Source organism: Ambystoma mexicanum, chromosome 6q (genome assembly GCF_040938575.1).
Source record: "Ambystoma mexicanum isolate Mex_15411 chromosome 6q, UKY_AmexF1_1, whole genome shotgun sequence".
Lineage (NCBI taxonomy): Eukaryota > Metazoa > Chordata > Amphibia > Caudata > Ambystomatidae > Ambystoma > Ambystoma mexicanum.
This window is the reverse complement of record NC_090937.1, coordinates 399,153,509-399,177,685: the sequence shown is the minus strand read 5'-3', so window position 1 is coordinate 399,177,685 and position 24,177 is coordinate 399,153,509. Positions and strand designations below refer to the sequence as shown.

Here is a 24,177-nt window from a genome sequence, read left to right as displayed (position 1 = left end):
CTCCTTTCTCACTACTCTACCAACATCAGATGACACATCAGCCTTTTGTAGGCCTTGAGGCAATCTTGGAGACCCGTTCTAATGTTAGTAGAAATATTACCAAGGGCTGGATCCATTATGCCACCTATTCCAAAATAAAAATCATCTGCAGCCTGTTGGATGAGCCTCTTTCTATCAGGGGGTGTGCAGATAAACAGCCCTGGCTGCAGCGTTCCCTTCTAGTGAAGGCTTTGGAAAACAATCCAGTGCTTTTCATATCATGGCCAACTGGCCAGCTTTGACCAGGACATCACTGGGACCCTGCAATGATTACTGATGACCATTTACGTAGAAGCTGTAGAGGAGGTCCCAAGTATAGCCTGCACTCCAACCGTCCATTTTGAAGTACCAGGAGAGTTCACACCGAGATATGTGATGTATGATGAGCAAATAAACCAGCAGAGAGCCGCAGTGGGGCTCTGTCTAGTACCTATCAGAAGAACAGCACCTATTGAAGTACCAGTACCAAGGAAACCATGGACAGTAAGTTGTCCATTGAGGAAGCCATATCAACCAATAACACGAAATGAAGATCGTCTAAATACAGTCCCTGAAGAAACCAAAAAGGTCTGCATGGAAGATGAATGGTGACGTCACAAAAACCTGGACTGACTCACATATATAAGAAATGAAGACCAGAGAATGACGTAAAGAGGCGAAACGCCATGAATAAAGGATATCGTGAACCTAAAGTGAAAGGACAATATGAAACGTAAGAAGCTAAGCCATGAGCATGGTGAAGATATTCAACCAAGTTTACACATGTACATATGCTTGGAACCGCAAGAAAGCTAAGAAAATTGTGCGGCTTGCTATGCTTAGTAGAAAGATAGTGCGGCAAGTGCCACCATACATAATCTACCTCAAAGAAGTACATTATATAAGCATATTTCCACTTTGCACAAGAAGCAAAATCAACCAAAAGGTTACTAAAAGGCCACACGAGAAGAGTTTCATATTTGGCGAAATCGCGACTACAGTGGCAGAAACTAAACTCAGCAGAGGCAAATCGTGCCTGGAGAACCAAGGTCGTATCTGTCAAGATGGACGAACAGTGGCTACAATTAATTGAAGCAAAGAAAGAATATACTGCTCTGAAGGGTCAAGATAAGAAGCCGAAGGCAGGTGGTGGGTGAAACGAAAGTCAAATACAGCAAACTGTATGAAGAAGAGGCGAATTCACAGTATCTGAACCACGTGACCAGCCGAGCGAGCAGAAGTAAGCCTTTCACACCTACGCATGGAGCCTTATCGGACCCATCCTCCTTAACTTTCTCAGACCAAGAGGCAGACTCAAGGGCAAACTACAAGGCATTAATTGACACACGGCCACTAAGATGATAAATGGCTGTAACATAAATTGAAGGAAAGCTGGGGTACAGACTTACTTCCTGCACCTGGCCTCATTAGTCTACGTGCTGATAAGCAAAGTGGAAAAGTACGGGTGGGGTTGGTGCCAACCCAATCACAAGGGACCAAGTAATCTAGGGTCCTATAGTTAATAGAACCAATGAGACGTCGTACTCTTAGTGACACCTACAGTAGCTAGTTTGAAGGTAGGGCTTAGATGCCCCACCTGACAGTGTTTACCCAATCCCCTCACTTCGTTACCATATACAGATATAGTACCTATAGTAAAGTTACCTTTCCTGAACCAATAGAATTGTATGTCAACTTTTAAGCATTACACATCAATGATGATTAGTTTTCAGTATAAATGTTATGATTTTTATGAAGTTCGTTGGAGTTGAAGCGAGAAGGAAGATCGAGCAACTGCTGATATTCATAACTCCCCGTTTTTTGTGCTCGTCATTAAACTGACTCCCTTTGCCAAACCGTCGAGTTGTCATTATTGATTTGGTGTTTGAGTATTTAATCTGCACCCCCATCCATCTCACGGGTGCTGCTTTCTTGTCTTAAAGTGCTTCTGGGCAAACCCCAACTCTATGGGCCGGTTGGGGGTCCCAGAGCACAAAGCTGATCAAGAAGAGTAAAATGTGCTGCACTCTAAAGGATTGTGGTTGGTGACAACATAACCACCAAGGCTCTCTTCACCCGCATCTCGGGTGTGCTGACTGCCAGCCCGAGTGAACGTCATGATCCTCCCACTGACCCACACGGCAGGACATAGCAAAACCCTACCCTTATATTACTACAGTGACTATGCAGACACCTTCATTCCAAAGCACTTCTCCTTCATAACCCCATCAGCGGGAACTCTGTCACCAGCTTCTGGGTGAAGTTCATGTCAACAAGAACCTAAAAGCTTTTATGTTCTAACTCTAGCCCCAGCTATCTGCATTTCTACAATGCACATGCTTTTTAATACATCGCTCTGGTCTGTAAGGCTGAGCAAGCCAACAGTTTCCCGCATTAGCGTCCTGTGCCATTAGTTGAGAACACACAGCGTTACATGTACATTAGGGGAAAGAAGTGTCAATGAGTCAGCCGTCCTCTACAAGTGTGACCACTCCAAGGAACAAAAGCTGAACATTTGACACAGCTTCTTCCCGCGGCGGCTGCTTTGCACAACTCTACATCCTAAACACATGTGAAAGAAAACGAACGCAGACAATTGCTCCACTGAGACGCTTCTCGGTGTTGTTGCTCTCTTTCACCCACATACCTTAATTTCAAACAACAAAGCAGGCCTCGCTAGGAACGAAGGCTTGAGGGCCATTACCCGGGCCTCCCGGGAAGCCAGGCAATCTTCACACCCACAGCAAAACGCATACTTTACTCACCAACACCCTGACATGTTTCTTACTTCTGCATGCTTGATTTTCTTGCTAAGCGGTGGAATGGTGGAAATGAATCCACCCATTTTCCTACCACAAACATCCTGCTATTTATATATCACAAGAGCTCAAACTTCTAAACATTTCTAGCACCTATTCCAACATTTAACCCCAAAACGTCGGATCCAATGTAACCACGGTGCACGCATCTAGGTTTTTAATCAGGCTCAGTCATCAGCCAAGATGTGCATTGGGAAGCTGGCATGAAACCGCTGCCTGCGCACCTCTGCCCGGCTGCCCGCCCCCCAGCAGCCAGGATACGGGCATACTCGCTAAATCATCCACACCTCCATCTACATCTACATTCATCTTGCGTCATCACCTCTAACTGCAGACATGCCCGTCTTGCCATCCGCCCATGTGTGTGCGCATCTGCTCTGCCATTAAGACCTGTGTTGCATGTATGCTGCTGTGGCCACCTGGGCTTCCCAATAACCAACAACCTGACTCAAAACACATGCGCTTTAGAGGAGTAAGATCTGCCATCTTTATTTGAAAGAAAATATCATCCTTCATCTAATTAATTATTCAACCCATTCAACAACAAATATAATGTCACAGTCTACATGCGCCAACTCGGAATATTACGCAAAGCTATTACAACTTCCACATGTGATTTGAGGTGGCCCCTGTATGTGAATATGTGCTGTCATCAGTCCTCAATTTGTGCATCTGTGCTCTGCCGACGTGCCCGGAATCTGCCTCAGTGCTGTACATCTATGGTATTCCTGCTGCCTCTACGGTACATGCACCAATGCTCTGCCCAATAGCACAGTTTGGTATTCCAGTGCATTCGACTATGCTCTGCTAAGCCTGTATGAGCATGTCCGCTCTGCCTTCGGGTCATGTGTGGGCATTCTCAGACTGTGCCTATTTAACTACGCTATGCCCTCTTCCCCTGTGCATGCAAACGACCCCTGTGCAGTGTTTGTGAGGGATTCGACCATCCGCATGGAAAGAGTGCACTCTCCTGGGAATTTTTTGTTTGTTTAAAAGAAGGCATGGGAATGATGGGAGAACAACCTCTGAAAATATGTGGGGCCATTCCCACACAGATTTTCCACGTTCACAGCACAGCAGAAAAATAGTCATGTATTCTGGGAGGACACAGCTTACCAGCGCTGCCCTCCCCTGTCATGTATAGCTGATAGCCGTGGATACATCAAAAGCCTTTGGCAGTGGGCAGCCCGATTAGAATTTCAAGGCCCCATGGATTTGCATCTCCATTGTCAAACCTTGCTGGTGGTGGCGAATACTGAAGAATGTTAATTTGCAGGCCTCAGGGAGGCCTGGCTGCAGGAAGTGTCAATGGAGACCAGTCGCGAGCACCTCTTTGTAATGCAATGAGTCAACTTGGTACCACAACCCTCCTTGATATGAAAGGGCAGTGAAGGTCCTGTCTGGAACCATTCCTTTCAGAGCTGGGAAGTATGTGAATTGTAGGAGACGAAAGTCTGCCTGCAACCTGCAACGTCAAAGGAGGCCCATGATGTGATCAAGTGCCACATAGGGTTCACTTAATTAGGGAGACACTTAGATGTAGAGCAGACAGGAAGATGGGTGGGACTTAGAAGTATATGTTGCCATCCGTCCCCTGTCTGTTGCCAAGCGCTCTGGTTCTGACCTGAAGCATCACTGAAGATTGTTGGTGGAGACGCAGGATTGGCTCACTTTAGTTAGGCTTGGCCTACACCAATCCCTGGGCCCCATTTAGCTTTAGAAGAGGGCTGAGCCTCTCACTGATCATATCATCTAAAGATTTTGCAAGGAGTAAGAGCAAGGACTCATTTGGACCCGAGCTGAAGGTGCAGTCTACCTTGCATCTTTCGCCAGTGAAGGAAGGCCAGGAGCTCCAAGAGAGAAGCAAGATTCCTCCCCTAAACATTGCCCAGGGAACAGAGGGAGATACCGCAGTCAGAGGACCCATCCAGCAGCTCCAGAACTGGTACCCAGCCAGCACACAGTGTGCCCTGCTAGGTTCTGACAGCAAGCTTCCTAGGTGGGAAGTGCCGGAGAGTCTCTGGACAAGGGACTAGGCCGTTGCCTGCAAACACTCTCCTGAGCTTTGGCCCGTCCACCTTGAAAGGACACGAGCCCTGCAAAGAAGCTAGGAGTGCCACACAAGCATCATCCAGCGTTCATCTTTTTAAGGACAATTTCAAGATAGTCGAGTTCTCGAACCGCATCCAGCTGCACCGCTGACTGTTGTCACGCCGCAGTCACCAGAGCCGTCCAAGAGGCGTTGACCAGCATTCCAGATCAGCCAACCAGCCCTGAGACAACGATTCTTGGCCCTGAGCCGCCGTGCCGGACAGCCTGCAGACGTCCATCCAGCCGCGCTTGCCGAACTGGCTGCCACCTGGTACCTGCAGCTGTCTCCCACCACTATCACGGTCTTACGGGCTGCAAAATGCTCTGGAACGGCCTTGAAGAAGTTCTTGGTGCTCGACAACATCAACACAAGGTACATTGTGGTTCTGCCCCCCTGGTCCTCCTCCGAAGGCCCCTAGAGACAGTTACAACCCTTTGCCTCTTTGGTGCTGAAACCAATAACCTTGAACTTTAAGACTGATTACCAACTACCCTCATGTTAGTAGCCAGAGTGCATCCCTTTCCTTTGTGACTCTGTGCTCCTTTACAGTGTGGGTTGTAATTGTAGTGTGCTAGAACTCTCTGTTGTAGTAATAATAAAGTAGATATGTTTATACAACCTTGACTGGACAGTCCCTTTTATCATTGGGGGGTAATTGTATTTTCGCTGTTTTGCAACTAACCAACCATCCACAACCTCGCAGAGTTAAGCCTGCCGTTCCGTCCACATTACCAGAAATTGGACAAGGTCTTATAATTTACTTGTATTCTAATCTGTTCGCATCCCTTCTGATGTACTAGAGGTGTGGGGCTGATTGATGGTTTAGAAACCGATATTCATCCCTGGACCACTGGTGCACCGGAAGTTAATTTGTGACAGTGTGTGCTTCTTTGTTCTGCTCTCTCGGACCCTATGTGCAGTAATGCTCTGGCCCCCATCTCTCTGTATGTGGAGACACACTACATGGTCAGCATCTCTGGGTGAATCCTTCAGTCATGGGTGAAGCTCAATCGCATCGACACCTGGATGTGCCTTCCTTCAAAATCATCACACTCTGAAAAGGATTAATTGATCTGACAACCAAGTAGAGATGGGTGCTTTGCGACCATCAAAAGGACACCATAGAAAAGCCTAGATTCGGTGCTCCAGCAATCTTTAACCAATTCCACATCTTCTGTTCCACCTGCCAACAGCTTCAACTAAAACGAGCAGTGTTAGTAGGTGTGAAGGTAATGCTTTGTGTTGAACAAAGCTGGGAATCTCGTAAACCATTCAAATGTATCGAGGTAGTACCCCAGAGCTATTGGAATGCTACGTACGTACTTGGAGTCTCTTGCGGGATGAGCACTTTGACAAAATACAAACTGTCCAATTATTTCGTTGGTGGGATGGCAAACCTGTGGATAATATCGGTCGCTGGGAGTTAAGTGGTCAGAGGAGTAATAGTGGTGTTAGTCATTTGTTGTTTTATTGTAGTTGTCAACAAAAACACCAGAACAGTTTCAAAACATTAAGTTGGACAGAAATTGCCAGTTTTGTTCAACATAGGTGAGTGCACACAGCCGACGCGCGTTTCGACCTAAGTCTTTTTCAGGGCCAATAAAGTAGAGATAAGGCTCTGGATAGAGCTGATGGGTGGTCCTCCCAAGTCAGGGTGCCACTGGGGCTGGATAGCCAGTTCTGGTGCTGTGTCGGCATGTCAGCGCAACTCGGCGCTGACATGCCGACACAGCACCAGAACTGGCTATCCAGCCCCAGTGGCACCCTGACTTGGGAGGACCACCCATCAGCTCTATCCAGAGCCTTATCTCTACTTTATTGGCCCTGAAAAAGACTTAGGTCGAAACGCGCGTCGGCTGTGTGCACTCACCTATGTTGAACAAAACTGGCAATTTCTGTCCAACTTAATGTTTTGAAACTGTTCTGGTGTTTTTGTTGACAACTACAATAAAACAACAAATGACTAACACCACTATTACTCCTCTGACCTGATGATGAACTTAAACCTCTAGCAAATCAGCTATATTCATGGATTATTGAATCCTCCCAGCGCCCGATATTATCCACAGGTTTGCCATCCCACCAACTCACTCAGCCAGTTGGGAACCCCGGAGTTGGTCCCCAGACAAACCAGGAGCAAGGCTGCGGGCCAACATACAAATACTTCATAAACAAGGCGCGCGGTAGACTGGGATTCCCGACCCAGATAACTCCAACCAGCTGAAACCTTTGTCCAATTATTTATATTCATGGCGAGCTAAGCAGGGGTATCTCCAATGGCAAGACTTCTCTGTACTTTACCAAATAATTTACAAGTCTGGCCACAAGAGTAGGAGGAACAAAAAAGGACACAGTTTTCCACTGGCTTTTTTTGGCCAAAGAGCTGCATCGAAAAGTCTCAACTGGAAACACAGCCTTATAGTTGCAGGTAGCACATTGTATGCACACAGAATGCCCTCAGTTTGGGGGGCAGCAAGACCCTTGCTTGAAGCACAGGCTTCCCTCACCCAGCAGTGAAATAAATGGATAATGTGCAAACTATGCATGTGTCCTATTGTAGAACTAAAGGGTCTAGCTTATTCATATCACAGGCTGCATCCATTTACATAGCAATAAATTAGGGATATACGTTTTTTAGTTGATAGTAGCGGAGCACATGCAACCATTGCTGTACTCCCAATTCAGTATCCACAGAGACAATAAGCCAACGGGTAGAACATGAAAACCAAGCACAGTTTAGTATATACGAGGATTTATACACATAGGCACAAAGACTTGTCGGAGGCCATCTCACTTGAAAGTACAACGAACAAAGAAAAAGATAGGCCACGAGTAAATAAGCACAGCCTCATCTGATAGCACACAACGAAACGATGTAAAGTTGAGGACACCTGTGGGGAAGGACAGGGAACACATTTCAGATTCTGCACGCCAAAACATTAAGCAGAATTCAAACCGTAGCCTTTATCTTTCAGAACTTCGGTTGAGACTCCTTAAAAATTGAGCCACATGGAGGCAAGGCGGCTAATTCCAGTGCTGTGTAAATGAGTGACGGTAAGGAGCCTCTGGGAAAGAGGTGTACCCAAGGCCTGTACTCCAAGATGTACAACTGCAGATACTGCAGTACGTATCCTGCTTCTGCTTGTACTCAGTGCCGTGCGTGGTTAAGGGGGGGTGGGGAGGGAAACACCCATAGTCTACATTTATAGTGGAGATCACAGGAGTGGAATCCAGCAGGTAGGGTGCAGTAAGACACAGAGGAAACCTAGCAAGCAAAGGTTGATGCCTTCTTGAATGGTATGCAAATAAAGGCGCGGTCGCTGGGTGAGTACCGTAAAAGAGACTCGAGCCAACCATGCCAAAGCTGAGAAACAAGCCTCCCATTAAAAAAATAAAACACACCACCCTAGTGACTTGTCCTTTTAAACCCAGCGGTACCAAGGAACTGTACTCGTGGCATTCTAACGGCAGCGAAAACATGGAAGACAAGGCTATAGCCAAGATTGTTCTGAGACTTTTAAAATGCAAAATGTAATATTTGTATATTCAGACTTCAGCAAGATGTTGGGGCTGCTCACACCCCACTGCCCCCTGTGCGTTGTTCCGCGTCACACCTCCTTTTTCAGTAGACTTGCAGTACAGCACGGGTCTGCCAAGAGCAAGATTAGGAAGCTCCTAACTGCACCCTCATGCCATGACAAGTAACCCTGTGTGGCTTCCTACCCACGGGGTACTAGAACGTTCCAATCCTGTCCCTCAATCAGCATGGCTGGCGGCTTGACCAGCTCAAGACAGCCCCGAGAGGAATAAAAACCTGCGCATGAGATTCTCTGACTTGCCCTCTCTTTCTGTGGCACAGTTAAAACAGCCTCAGAGCAAAAATGGAGGGTCTCCTGTACTGCACCCACCTGATAAAAGCCCAGTTGTTGCTGAAACAAAGCAGGCTCCTGTGGTGATTGACAGGGATGTGGCTCAGGTGCCATCCTCACGCTTACAGGCACGTGCATTGCTCAAGGACATAGGCTGATGGGGTCCAGATTGATGTAGGACATGGTTAGCAGTCTCTCTAAACAGATCTCTTAACAAATACATGCATGCGATAGTGGGCAGAGATTTCCCACCAGCCAAACTCCTCTGTACACCTGCTAAGATCACCCAAGAATCCCCACACCTGCTTCTCCTATGTGGTAACAAATTCGCCATGATGCCCATTGTTGCCCTGAACGAATAATGCAGAGGAAGTAGCCCAGTACTTTTATTTGGTAATGTTACCTCCCTTTTAGAGTGTGGCTAACATATTAAAAAATCAATGGCCCAGACAAGCATCGTAATGTTGCATTTTTCAATGGTCCAATATCATCCAGAAGCTGCTCCTAAATCATTTTCTCAACATCACGGAAAGTGTAGCACACTTGCAGAATGAAAGGGAAAGGGGAACATTGTTGGGGAAAGGGGAAATGAAAAGGTCCCTTTTCTGGGGCTTCTTTCGGAAACATAACATATAATTGGTTATTTATAACGCGCTTAATATCGAAGAGGTTTCTAAGCGCGGACCCGAGATTCGAATCTGTGTTGCCCCGCGTTGCCACCGAGTTATAATACCCGTGCCGTGATGATCATGGTGAAATAGAGTAGGGAAAATTGGCCTAGCCCACTTTTGTAGACTAACACTTTCACCGAATCACTTTTTACCGATTTGTTTCGCCACTTTTCTTTGCCATAAAAAAACAGATGGAAGTTGGGATAGGGTATATATGGGGGGGCAAGGGTTAGGAAGTGTAAAGGGGGGGTCCCCCCACATTTTTCGGTAAACAAAAGGTCGAAAAATCAATACAAAATATTTTGGCGCAAGTGTAGGTTGGCAAAAACAAGTCAGAAATAATTTATACAACCAAAATCGGTCCAGCCCCATTTTGCCGACCTCCACTTTCACTGAATCACTTTTTACCGATTTTCTTTCCACTTTACTTTGCCACAAAATGCAGATGATGTTAAAATGAGATAAGGTAATTATGTGGGTGGGGGTAGGAACTGCAAGGGGGGATGAGGGGTGCCCCCCCCTGCATTTGTTGGTAACAAGGTGGGAAAATCAGTAAAAAAAATATTCGACGTAAGTGCAGGTCGGCAAAAATAAAGTCAGATCATTCATATAACCGAAAAATGCACAGAGAACTCAATTCCTGCACAGTTGGCGCATTTGTGATTTTTAAGTCACAGTGTAGTGTGATCAGTAATGATCAAACTATGACCCTGTGGCTGGAGGTTTAAGGGTCAGCCACCAGGGCGTAGAGCAAAGTACTAGATCCTGGCCTTTCAGTGTAAACATGTGGTTACCCATTCCGAAGTGGACGAGGAGAGTATGTCACAGTGTGCCTGCCATAGAAACACCTACGCAGCATGCACAGAAAAGTCCACAGCTTGCTCCGGCTACTGAGAGTCTGCTAGTTCTCCATTTCAGTTCCATCTTCACCACTCTTTGTGTGTACACTCAACATCATTCGAAACAACCGTCGCTGCTGGAGTGTTCTTGAAACATTCCTCTTACAGTTATTTGTTTGCCTTAAGTGCCTCTTTATTTGTAATGAAGTTTATTTCTTTTAACACACTTGCGGCAGAAGTGAAATGCACTTGATCCTTGCCAGTGTATCAAAAGGCACGCAATGCATAGCCGCCTTCCCCCGGCATCCTTTGCAGCACGTATCTCTCCATTAGAAAAGGGACCCCACTGTGTTGACCTCACAAGACAAGTCAACAATGTTCTCTGCTTTTCTTGCCTGTAGCCTGGTGTTCGGTTTTATGCTTTAGGAAGGACAGGAAGCCCTTGAGGCGTTCAAGATGGTACAGCTCAAGAGCAGGAACCTCGTTTACACTGCGGGGCTATCAGAAGACACGACCCAGGCTGCATGATCATTAATGCTCTGACCAGATGAGGACCTACACTGCTCAGGCAGAAGACAAACGACACTACAAGGTTACAAGAGGGATGAAAATGACGAATGAAACGGAGCATAGTCGCAACAAGCGAAGTTCCGTATAACAGGCCTTTAGTTTGTCTGCTAACAGGCGGAAGGTATGAGGTTAGGCGTCATCTATGGGTAGGTGACTGGCTGCAGGTCTGCTGAGAGGCACGAGTGCACAAGTGAAGCAATGAAAAAATGTGAGTGCTCCCCCTTCTTGAAAGCAGAGATCAGTATGGAAGATTCCACCAGGAGCCAAGGAAGGCCATGTCAACAATGCCAAAGCGCATGAGGAACTTGCCAGTATGGGCATCCTTACAGATCAAAGGAACGTCGTGAGCAAGAACTGGTCAATGCACCCAATGATAGGTCAGCGTGCGTAAGATGACATCCAGAGTATTGTAAATGACTGAGGGGATTATGTAAGGGGGCTGCCGGAGTTCAGGGGAGCTGCAGAAATAGTGCAAGCTTTGTCCCCCCACCCCCAAGAGGCAGATACCCAGTCTAAGCCATATTGAATTTCAACTGGGGCTTTATGCTAGCATCTAGATGGGGTCAAAAAAGCTACATATAAGAAAAGCTAAGTTTCCTCTAGTATATTGGTTGATACAGGGCCCCTTGGTTCAGATTGTGTGAAAACCTTGATGACCTTGCATGGTGACAACATAGAACCAGCACTTTTTGGAGCAATGGACTGGCATGGCAAGCCACAGGATGACTCTTGGGTGTAGACTGAGCTTACCAGCTGAGTTCAAGCAGTTTGCTTCTCCTGGAAGAATAGTCCACACTGGTTTCCCTTCAGCGGCTGTCTTCTTTATTGAGGATTCCTATGAGATCATAGATGGTATCGCCTTTACCTGGCGTAGAGGATAAGCTGAAGCATTTCGCATGAGCGAAGCCCAGAGGGAGCAGACATTGACCTCTTGTCCACAGCGGAAGGGTACAAGCCATCATATAGGGTAACTATGGAGCCCGTGCGGAATGGTTTTGGAGCTGCTCTATGTCTCAACCCATATGAGGTTTCAGGAGTAGTTGACGCTGTGTGTTTGGGTCTCACCTTATCAGTGATTGACCTAAACACATTACCCTTTTAAGGCAGGCCCTGCCCTTTTAATTCCAGTTTTGTTCAATTTGGTGTGTTTAAACTCTGAAAGCAAGCGTTTGTCCTCTGGAAGTGTATTCAGATTCCCGTAGATGTAAAAAATAAATGCAATATCGTCTTAAAAATCAAGGCACATCGCAACTAGCCTGTGTGGGATGGGTTTTGATCTGTCACTGGAGTCTTACCTCTTTTGCAATATGAGAAGGAGATGGAGCTGTATGAGCAGGTCTTACCCCAAACTCTGTGGAAAGGAAGTTGTAGGACTGGCGACAGCATATACAATCGCAGCAAATACATGTGAGAGGATGAAGGGTTTGGGTGTGTGTGCCCTGAGAGTTTCATGGAGGGCAAGAGTGTGAATGGTATTGTATGAACAATGTGAAGTGATACTATGGAACTATGTAAGAACACCCTGGTCTGGGCGGGCAAGGAGCAAGGACTTTGTTGTAACTGATATTACCGGTAAATATTTGGTATCCATTAGCTAGAGTTCAAATTGTTCTGTGGCGTGGGTTGCGTTGCTGACTCTTGGGCCTAAGTTCCCCAGAACTTGCAAGGGACGCATTCCATGCTGTGAATTTTGAGTTTGAAATGCGTCAAGGAGGGCATTCATTATATAGCCTGCACAGTCCTGTTTATTATTGTTCCTAAAGAACTCATATATACCGTTCTGGGGGTGGCAAATTAGGTGAGCACAGTCCTATAGTCAGTGACCCCATTAGCATGATTTAGTCTGCTGTGTGGACCAGCTGCTAGGCCTGCCTGGGAGGATTTTGACATGTGTTCCTGTGTACACGGTTACACAGGAACCACACACACTGTATAGACTTTTCAGTCTGATTCTCTATGTTGTGCACAGATGTAAAATGTTTCTAGATATAAGCTGAAGCATCAAAAGTAATCATCAGCTGCTGAAACAGAGTGTGTCACTGGAAAGACTAAGCACACTTGCCCAGCGTTCCCTCCCCCTGCCCTCAGACTAGCAAAGTGGTAGGGAGGGTATCTCAGTTTCCTCCAGACCATTCTGCTTGTGGATAGGGATAACAAGGTGGCTTAACCACAGTGCAAGCGAGAGGAAGCACCTTTGAAAATAGTGAAGAAAAGGTTGACCAGCCTGAGATGGATCAGTAGGTTGAAGGGTCAAGTTTATGTTCCTGTCTTGCACCCACTAGGTTCTCCAAGATTTACATCTTCGAGGTGGTCTCATATGATCACGCAAAAAAGAATAATGATGATGCATAACGCCGGATAGGGCAGAAGACAAACCGTGCCCCCTACTCGAATCTCTAGAGTGATTTACATGCTCCTCTTTGGGACACTTCAGGGGGGGGGGGGGGGGGGAGCGAATCGCATGCCGCCCATGAACATCAATGGGCAGGTTCTTCTCCTTCCCGCTCTCACTGATTTGTGGGTGGGGGATGGGCACCACTTCAGCAGCTGTTTGGGGCAGTGCTTGCAATGACTTGCTTGCTGTGCCGCACAATTCAAAGAGAAATCTGCACTACTGGAGGAGAATTGGAGGTCTGCTTCTCTGGAGAAATTGTCCATGAGCCAGGAGAGTACTTGAGCCTATTGGCACCAGTGGATAAACTCGTTTCCCATTGCCCTGGGGATATTACGTAAAGAGGAACGTTTGTTCCCCTAAACCGCAATGTCATAATAGTGGAGAAAAACATGTGGGACACTATCTATTTGAGGGAAATCATTGGACTATCAGTTATAGTCCTGCAACAAATGATTAGTCAATAATGTGTATGAGCAAAAGTGAAGCATAGGGTGCTTTGCAGCCGACACCATGCGCTCTACCTCTTGAACGGGATTGACTGGAATAAACCACTCGACGTTTGGCTTGAAGCCTGAGGGGGGTGACGCAAGTGTCCTCTAGGTAGCACTGTGCATAATGGCAATCTGGAATAGTAACATGTTATCTTTCTAGTGGAGGGAAGAAATGTCTCCCCTCCCCTTTGATCCATGTGGTGACCCCAAAACACTGCTCATTGTGGAAGCGGTGAAGTGCAATGTTGCTGGAACTGAATTCATAATCCTTCCTCACTCCCCGGAACATTTATTCCATAAGCACTCTACATACACCTTGAGACAGGCAAGTCTTGGAGGGTCAATTTACCTCGAACGTGGTGTTACACAGTGCCAGAGTTTCTAATGAACGTCCCCCGTCCCCCCTCCAATCCTGCACTCAATGATGCAACGCTAAAGCTGGCTTGTTTCACATGCTTTACTTCATATTAAAATCAACATTGAGAAGAGTGTACCCCAATATAAAGGCCTCGGAAGAAAGTAAAGGGAAATGTCAGAAAGAGACTCGATGCCCAACACTTTCCATTGCATGTTAATAGTTTTCATGCATATTCACTGTGGTTATTCAGAAAAGTGGCCTACTGCTGGTACTAATCAGTGGGTCGATTAGCCCAGCCCCATAGAATAGAATGCATTCTGCACCACATGCATTATATTTATTTCTGAAGTTGATTCTACTTGGAAGCAGCCGTACATGGACTGTCAGGCAGGGTATTCACATGATCACGTCTTCACTTCTTCTCTTCTAGAAAGAAAACATGCACAACAAGCGGACCTCTGGGGCAAGTCATTGGATAGTCGCTAGGATTATCAGTATATATCATATAGGGCTTTAAAAGGGCCTCTCTGCGACCATCCATAGGTCGGACTTGCACCATTCAAAGGAGCCATGAGCATAGCGGGCACAGTGACCACATCTCACCCAGCTATAAATACAAGCTTCTGACAGGAAGGCTCACAAACTTTAGAATTTTCCAAGCATTGATTATTCCAATTGGACCACGTAAGTGATCTAGTCTCCAATCATATAATGCGGCTATATCTAGCTAAACACGCGCTCATTGATAAGAGCCACTCAACATGTCTATCATTGGCACTAGAAGGTGGTGCGGTCCCAAACTACTTGATAGTTCACATGAAAGAAAGCTAGGCCTTTATCTATAGAGAAACGGTACTTAGTCATGCGCGCCTACTACACTACAACAGAAATGGCTGAGGTTACTTCTGCACCAAATGCTTTCTACAGTGCTTGCAAAGATAACATGTATAATGACCCAGCACACAGTGCCAAGCTCACTTACCTGACCGTGAGATGAAAGAGCTGCGTAGGCCATGGATTGGCTCATAAGTCCCTTTTGTTTCATGATTAACATGCGTTTCTGCTCCTCGCTCAAGTGTGCTATCTGCGTCTGTATTTGTGTTGCTTGTTGCTGTTGCTGCTGCTGCTGTTGCTGTTGCTGCTGTATGTAAGGAATCATGGGATTCTTGCTTGGGGTGGCCATTGGTGGGGTTACTCTCTGACTCATGTCCACATTATAATGGGTCAGAGGTTTTGTATTGCCATAACTGAGCATGTTGGGCTGTTTGTGTACAGCATTCGTTCCCAGATTATTTGGCTGCTGGCTGATCATGTTCATGTGGTTTGGAGGTAGGTAGTTATTCATTGCTGTTTTTGCAGGGTTATTTGCCATTTGAGGCACAATAGAGTTTTGGTTGTTAAAGACTTGGGGATACATCATTGGACTATTTGGTTTTTCTGTATATGGCCCTCCATATGGACTAGTTGGTGGTCCCACTGGTGACCAACTCGCTGCTTGACTTACATGCTGCTGCTGCTGTTGCTGCTTTTGCTGCATGAGCTTCGCTCTTTGCTGTTGCTGCGCTGCCATTTGCTTGAGCTGCTCAGCTGGCGACAAGTCGGCGCTTGTTACAGTCACGGGTGCAGGCCCAGAGCCTGCCCCAGCCCCTGCGGAGTTGATCATGTACCCACTTCCAGGACGGGACTGCGTCTGGCCTGGTGTGTGGGCCTGGTTTGGTGTTTGAGGGGAGTGGATAGCACAGTTGGCCGGAGAGTTGGCAGAGATTGGGGCAGGAGGAGCGCTTGAAGCAGAAGGTATACTGGAGGCTGTGTTGATGTTGGAAAACAAAGGGCCCGAAGATGAAGGCCGCACCTGTGGTGACCCCATAGGTATATGAGCAAACGGGGAGTGGGCGGGATCACTCTTCACACTCAAAATCTCTTGAGGAATAGGGGTGTGAGATGTGGGCCGGGGAAATTCCAGCTCTTTTTTCTCCTCAAAGTCTTCATTGAACAAATCCTGTATGTCATCTTCAGGAACAGTGTTAGCCAGCTCATCGATCAGCTCCTGCCATTCCTGGTCATTCAGATTAATGTCAGAGAACAACTTGTTCTGGTTGGACAGGGAGTTCTCAGAAGTGTCTATACATGCCGGGTCATCCAGGGGCTCCTGCTTCAGGTCCTTGCACTGAAGAATGTTAAACCCATCCTCCAAGTCACTGCAGCCATTGGCAGGAACCTTGATATCGGGCAGGCCGCCATTCTTGCCCATGTCCTCCAGCCCACCGGAATGAGGCACGCTGTTCTGCAACGGCAACGATGGTTTAATATCCAGTTGCTGAAGAGGAGAGACAGAAGGCAAGGGCATATTATTGGGCAAATTGGTGATTGGGTCTACCCCGGGTATGTCCTTCTTCGACCGCTTGTTGGTTGGAGAAAAGTCGAAATCACAGATCCCGTTCTGCTGTTCTCCATTAACTGGCGAGCGGGCACCTTCCAACTTCCTCTTCACCGTTTCTTGCAGCTAAAAGAAATAAAGGGGAAGGGTTATAAAAGTGGCCACAGCATGAAATACCTTAATTAAGCAGTACTCGCTCAATGAACAGGGGTCGCAGGGACCAGGTGCAGAAAAATGCTTCTTGGGAGAAGGCAAACCCACAAAGGTATGACGTGCATAATATATAGAGAGCTCTTAGTGACTTCACACTAGAATGCTCTACATGCCACTGCCCAGCGTCCTACAGGCACCATCCCAATCATCACCCAGACCTCAACACACAGTGCCCAGGCAATGTGCAACCATTTGAAATCAAAGGGCGTGCATTCAATGCGGCACACCCTCCAGTTTCCCCTCCATCAACTTACATAAAAATAACGCAGACCACACCGAAGGTCGAGGCAACAAATGCCCAAAAGTGACCAAACTGGACTAATGGCAAGCAAACCTCGAGGACAGAAACCTTCTGACCAGGGAGCAGTGTTCGGCTCCAGTGCCTGCCGCACAGAAAGCCAACAATCTAACAGCAATGCATATGCTATGCAAAATCTCTGCTCCCAAGATGGCGGCCTGCATCACCACTCACAGGCATGTGTAAATGTGTCTTTCAGGCGCCCAACGGCAGTTTAATGCCACACCACTGTCAGACTGGCAGCATACAAATACCTCTCTAACATAACGCCATGACATTGTATATTCACTGCTGCTCATGTTGCTGAACTATTAGTATTAACGTCAGAGTCAATAATGCCAAAGTACACCTTTTATTTAGCACACTCTTCTTAGGAAGGTTTGAAAATGAACACGTGAGTTCAAGCAGTCCTATCTTTAATAAAACGCGGATGCACGTAAATGTAAAATGGCGGATTAGGAAACACGCCAGCAAATGTATAACGAGAACTGTAGGAATGCGTGTTTACTCTTCCCCGCTCTTCGAAGCTGGGACTACTAGTTGGTAAAAAGTCTGCAACCACTCAAAACCATCTGTTAGTCCCTCTTGCTCCTTCCTCCTTGGTTCTTCCTACTACATTCCAAAGGCACCACGGTGCGGAGCAGGTACCCTACAAACTCAGCATAATGTATCATCCACTACCAATTCAACTGCTTCCCTCCGACATCCTCACTGGTGAACCTCACCAATGGTGCCATGGATGGGCCTTTAAATGGTACACACCAATCACTATGTAACTGCGATCAGCAAACTCCCTCAACCTCTTACTGTCGGTCTAGCTAGCCAGACATTGGTCATTAGAGTGCCTTGGACGATCGTATGGTAGTGTGTCGACACTTGTGGGCAAGCCATATCCATCCATCCTCATACTGAAAGAGGGCGCATTCATACTAACCATTGAAGGGTTTGCTTACTTTGTATGAATTACATTGTTTTACCACTAGTGGCGGGCTAACACATAGTGGCAATAAACAAAAGGTATATACCATTTAGATTTGCTGGACCATGCTCACCTAAAGCATGCCCTGCCATTGACTCCTGATGGATCTCTGCCGAAACAACACACTATACCACACACTATACCAAGCCACACGCAGGCACAGGGAAGGAGGAGATGTGTTGAGGAAGAAAACAGGGTTCTCCCTTTTGGTATTTGGGGGCATGCATGCAGTTGCTTTTTCAGCAGGGGCAGTGTCAGTAAAATAATTAAAAAGTAAATCCCTTCGCGGAGGAGTAATCCCGGAGAACAAAGGAGGCCAAAAATGATGACAAGCACAGCAAGGAGGGAGAGGGTCAGCTAACCCTTACAGACTTGAAAACCTTTTGGACTACTCTGACATATAGTGAAACGGTCAGCTCTATCTAGGAAGTGTATTATACTTTTTATGGTCAGTGGTGGCTGGTGAATAATTGAACTGGAGGGGCATAAATATTTTCTGCAAGTACGCGGGAGCGACCAGGCGTAGAGAGACAGCCAGAACCAAACAAGTGCAGTTCGGGGGGTTCACATCTGCGAGAATTTAACAACGGATTAAAAGAGTACATTTTAGAGGACTCTTTCTGTGACAAATTGTTTAGAAGGTCACACAGTTTGCAGTCGGCATTGTAGTGTAACGCATAAAAAAATCCAATAGATGCACGTTATAGATGCAGCGCACGGGATGAGGTTCCTTATCGTGCATGGGAGGGGACAGTGCAGGCGTTCGAGCATTGTACGGTGCTTAGGTCTATCATCAGCGCAGGCTCAAGGTGTGCTCAGGGGTTGTGGCCGTACAAGGGTGCCCCCTGTGCGCTGCAAATAAAGGGCGCCTTGCCTCAAGCTTACATGACACTGAGCTGAAGCCTCCAACTCAGTGTCATGTAAGCTTAAGTATTGGTCTGGCCAGCGCCTATTAAAGAATCACAGGCAGGCCAAGCGCAGCCCTTAAACACAATACAAGACGAGCAGGGGGCTAAGTTCTGTTGTTCGGCTGACAGTCGAGAACAAGTATGTGGCGGGAGGATGGGGCAGGCGGTTGGGGCACACCCAAAAATCCCACAGAGGGCACTGTCATTCTTACCGCAACATAAGGATTCGGGCGGGGGGGGGGGGCCCTCTAGAAGTGCTTGATTCTGCATCAAGTTATAAATTCCATGGAGGACCGTAGGGAACATGACAGGATGCTCTGAACATCCTTGCAGCAGGCAAGAGGGCAATCCTTGCAGAGGGCAAATCCTGAGCAGTTCGACATCGTTTTTGAAGCAGGGCTTTCTTTGAATGTTCGTTGATTAACACGTATATAATCCCGCTGGATTACATATTGAGGAGCTAAACAGTCATTCATAAATGGAAACAAATCGAGGGAAAGGTAAGCAATGTCTGCATGGCAACGAACCACACTAGCCCGATTTAGCTGAAGGCGTGTGGTATAATGTAAAGTAGTGAACAGCATTATAATTGTTCCAATTGTTCCTATTTGGAAACTATACTTGGTCATTTCTAATCAACAATTTAAATCACAATTAATGATCTTAGATAGTAAAATGTATAAAAATTGCCTGCAATTCAGTGCTGAAAATGGAAAAAATCCATTGGGGGAACTGTCGCCACTTTAGAGGGGCGGAGTTGTGGGAAGGAGGGGGCGGGGCCAAGGGGCGTGGTCCCCTGCCAGGTTGCGCAACACAGTATCTCTTCAGAGAACCCAATCCAAGCGATTTGCAAAGAGCATTATGGGAACACCATAATGACGACAATTTTAAATGTTAAACATGTCTTATAGTGAATCAGTAAGAAGCCCTTTCAAGTGAATAATGTACTATTTTGTTTTGATTAGTCACAATATTCACCATAATAAAGAGATGTCTGTAAATGACAGGACATTTATAGAAGTCTTGACAGCTGCAACACTGTATGTGAGGATTTGGCAGTTTCTGCCTGCAGTGCTCAGTCTTCTGAAAACTCAGTTGAAAAACGGGTTACTCGTGCGTGCAATGTAACAAGCAGACTGCCTTCATTTGACCAGGCAGTGCTTTGTGCTGAGTCTTCTGAAAGCGGTCTACTCCTTAAGGCAGTAGGACCTGGGCGAGTCATGTGCTTGCCTCTGGGTATGCGGAAGCAGTGCACTTGCGAGACATTTTTTGCCGGAGCGCCGCTCCGTCTTGTTCCGGCTCATTCCCTGCACTGCAGCGACTCAGTGGACCCAGGCGCTCTTATGTCGTATATGCCCTCGATGTCACTTGTGTGTCAAGTGCTATTGGAAAGCAGAGCACCAAGACACGTGTAGGAAACAGAAAGACACGTGCTGGGCGTCAGAAGTTAGATACCACCATTTAAATGAAGGCGGCCTTGCTCACATCTTTTGCAACAGGAGCTTTTGTGGCGCAGATTAACCGAGTAGCGAAGGGGCGCAGATCCAGATCTATAGAGAACAGAGTACTCGTTGCATTATGCGGCTTGGAGAGCCTGCGCCAGAACAGAGCGTCAAGATAACTAATAGTAATAACTATCCGAGGGCTTCACGCTATCAGAGTGCAGTACCCAAGCAAAAATGTATCATTGAACTAGCCAGCTAGGAATAAAGTGTGCACAGTGCGTGTCGTTGAGGGTAAGAAGGGCAACGTGGACCACAACTCATGCCCATGGCTGAAACACTCCATGCCACATGTTGTAACCCCCCCAGTCCTTTTCTCGTTTGTGTCCCTCAAAGACATGTACAGCACTCCATTGCTTCCTGGCTGGGTTTGGACGGTATGAAACTCAGCTACAATACTGTACTTCCATACACAGGTCGGACTATTGGCTCCCTATAAGATTTTGCCAGTAAAAATGTGTCAAGAATAATCAACTATGTAAATAAATCCACAGAAAAATGTACTTTGCAAATAGGCTGGCCAAATAACTTTCTAGAGCACAGCAGCACAGTGGAATTTCAAAATACGTGGTAATAACTACATAAGAATAGAGTATGGGAGCACAAAACATACCCATTGCCAAAGATGGAAAAACCCTAGGTTTCTACCTCAATGCCAACACCAATCTAACCAAACAGGTTAATATGACTGCCTCAACCACAGCCTAGACAGAACGGAACCCTGTGTTACCACCCGGGAGCCCCATATGCACCCCGACTGTGCTCAACATCCCTGCGTTGTCTGTCACCCAACACACGGAAGCACTATACTTCCTGATCACCCGCACGGTGGCGGAAAGTTAAAATTCAGGAAAACTATGCAGGGCGAATTTTAACTTTCCGCCGCTGTGAGGGTGATCAGGGAGTATAGTGCTTCTGTGTGTTGGGTGACAGACAAGGCGGGGATGTTGAGCACAGTCGGAGCCCTTGTTGAGGATTTAGACCTGGTGTTGCGAGACTATCATCACGATATATGTAGAGTTGGTATTTGGGTTAGGGGTGACTTAATACCATAGATTGACACGCGGGGATGCCCCCCATACGGTGTGCACCCCTGCGAGTTTGGGAGAGTTTCATGGATGTTAAATGGATAACATGGCATTCTCTAAGTTTTGGGGCGCTGTGTTTAGTGCTCTCTACACCAGAGTTAAGACCTTGATGGTTTTGGGAATGCAGAGTGGGATGGCCTTCACCCAGAGCTGGCCATATATAGCGATAAATGCACAAGGGTCAGATAAGCACATCTTAAACTGTTGGTGACCCTGTAGTATGCGTGGGATGTTGAGATTATGTACACATTGCACTAATTTTGAGATCTCTAGAGTTTGATGCTAATTGACAATGATGCAGTCCACGGTTTATCCTGACACACCATCCTCTCCTCCCCATAGGATACGGGATACTCCCATATTCGACACAAATCTGTAGCCGGACTCAGTGAAGCACTGCGATCCAGCTAACCTGTTTTTACTACCTGTTATCCACTGCTGATGAGCCACGAGGTCGGTGGTTTTCCCAATAACATAAGTGATTTGATTGTGTTTAGTATTCTAAGAACCTTTAATGATTCAATTTTTTGTATTTTCTTGTTACTTTATAGAAATCAGAATAGTGGGAAACCTGAAAGAGTTGGAACAAATAGCAACCATAGCCCTGAGGATGGATTCTGAAGTAACCTGAAACGCGTTGGAAATTGTTTGAATTCAATGGTGCTGTTTGGAATCATTTCAATGGACGTTGCTGATTTACTCAAAACAATGTGCTAGTGTGATTGTTGTGAACACTAGTCATTGCAAATTGGTTTGAAAACGTTCCTTCTTCCTATTTTCTGTTAGTAGCAACCATTACTTCAGAGCTACTCTGAGAATGTGATATAGGACTCTCTGTAACAAAGTGTGGGGTACTTGTTGGTTTACAATTGTACTCTTCTTTATGATTTACTTTTCTGTATTAAAAAAAACGCTTGAGGCATATTTACGTTCTTTCTTGAGAAAGATAATAATGTCCTAATAATTGCATATTTAAAGTTTACCCTCTCTCAGTTCGAGAGCAACACTAGTGAATTGTTCGTAAATATTTTTCTTGTAAGAAACTTAACTGGTGGTAGTCGGTACTCCCCTATGAATCCCAGTGTTGGGATTACTGGGGAGACAGACCCGTGAGTAAAATTTGGGAAAACGTTTTGTTCCTGATTGGAGTGCATATGGGGCTACCGGGTGGTAACACATGGTTCCGTTCTGTCTAGTTTTTAAGTAGCCCCGAGTGGCCTCGTGGCATTTGCCCCTTTGCACCTGAAGTGTTTTCGAGATTAATAATAATATTGATATCTTCTAGACATTTTTTGGAATACTTACTATGTGCTAGTGCCTCCCGCCCCCCAATTCTTTGTCAACCACAGCCTACACAGGCAAGCTGATTAGGGCTTCTAGACCCCTACTGTCTCCTAACAGTTGCCTCATACTGGCCAGAGCACTTATACAGTCCAAACGGGACTACTGCAATGGCCTATACCTAGGCGCCAACAAATCCATAATTAATAAACTACAGGTTCTGCGAAATAATGCGCTCAGAGCTTGAACCACCAAGCCCCACCACATCTCACAGACAAATTCACCATGAAATTGTCAACCAGAATCACAAGATCTACTAACACATCATGCCTGGTGGTGCCCAGTTACAACCTAAAAAGAGCTGGCGGAACCAGTTTCCCAGTTCTAGCCGCCCAACTATGGAACACTCTTCCACAGGACATCAAAACAATTCAAACCTTTCTAAAATTCACAAGTCACGTCATTGCTTGGTTACTGAATAAAGACTAACACCACTTATCTTACACCTGTAACTTCTCTTCACTCCCCCTCATCCTATGTATATATCGTCCCCTATTTTGTATCACACACTCTCCCATGCTACCCACCCACCCTCGCTTTTGCATTTATATTTGAACTCATTATTTGTAATCTGTCTTTATTACTACATCATGTAACCATTGTATCATTTGTATCATGTAACCACTTCCTTTACCTAAAGCGCCCAGATACCTCTGGGTCAGGCACACTATATAAATAAAATAAACAAACAAACCAGCACCTGTCCCTTCACTATGTGCCTGTGTAATTGATTATGGTCTCTCTCTTGTTCACCCCATACCTCTGTCTGCAAAAGCTGCCCAGTCTGTCTCTTTTTTTCTCCAGAGAACTACAATAAAAAGCAGCCTCATCTGTGAACCGTAGAGAGGGGGTATACACGCATTTCGTCGAATGATTTTACATTGTGGGACCTTTCATCGCCAAAAACTTTTTTTTTTAAACTTTTTTTTTAAAACTTTTTTATGGGGGTGGGGTTTGGTGCGGTTTGGGGTATGATTATTTAAGTAAGATAGGGTTTGGGGGGCAAAGCCCCTCATAAATAAAAAAATAAAAAATAGATGAGTTTTTGGAGATGAAAGGGTGGCGATGAAAAGTCCCACGATGTAAAATCATTCGGCGAAATAATGTAGAACCAGAGAGGGCAGTCCACCTGAGGCCCTCTATCCCAAATCAGCGGTGTAATCCCAGAGAACTGCTGTGAGACATGCAATCTGGAAGTAGCTCAGGGGCCTAATACTGCGTTCCACTACCCATGGCAACAATGCTCACAGTTATCACAGCCACGGACCAGCTGCGGGAAACTGACCTTCAGCTGCAACCGCTCCGTACCAGTAAGAGTCGCGGAGCTGCTCTTTAACAGAAACGGTCAC

The 24,177-nt window shown here is 46.2% G+C and overlaps 1 protein-coding gene and 1 long non-coding RNA gene across 6 annotated transcripts in view; one reads left to right on the top strand and one right to left on the bottom strand.

Moving 5' to 3' along the window:
* The window catches only part of LOC138516076 (uncharacterized), a 114,119-nt gene extending 91,708 nt beyond the window's left edge, over positions 1 to 22,411 (top strand). For both annotated transcript variants that reach the window (XR_011282221.1, XR_011282222.1), the window contains 2 exons: positions 21,830 to 21,940; positions 22,039 to 22,411. This is a non-coding gene — a long non-coding RNA (uncharacterized lncRNA). The remainder of the gene's footprint in view (positions 1 to 21,829; positions 21,941 to 22,038) is intronic.
* The window catches only part of MAML3 (mastermind like transcriptional coactivator 3), a 1,010,390-nt gene that overhangs the window by 431,485 nt on the left and 554,728 nt on the right, over positions 1 to 24,177 (bottom strand). For all 4 annotated transcript variants that reach the window (XM_069630891.1, XM_069630892.1, XM_069630894.1 and 1 more), the window contains exon 2: positions 15,105 to 16,625. In XM_069630891.1, the coding sequence (XP_069486992.1) occupies positions 15,105 to 16,625 (1,521 nt within the window). The remainder of the gene's footprint in view (positions 1 to 15,104; positions 16,626 to 24,177) is intronic.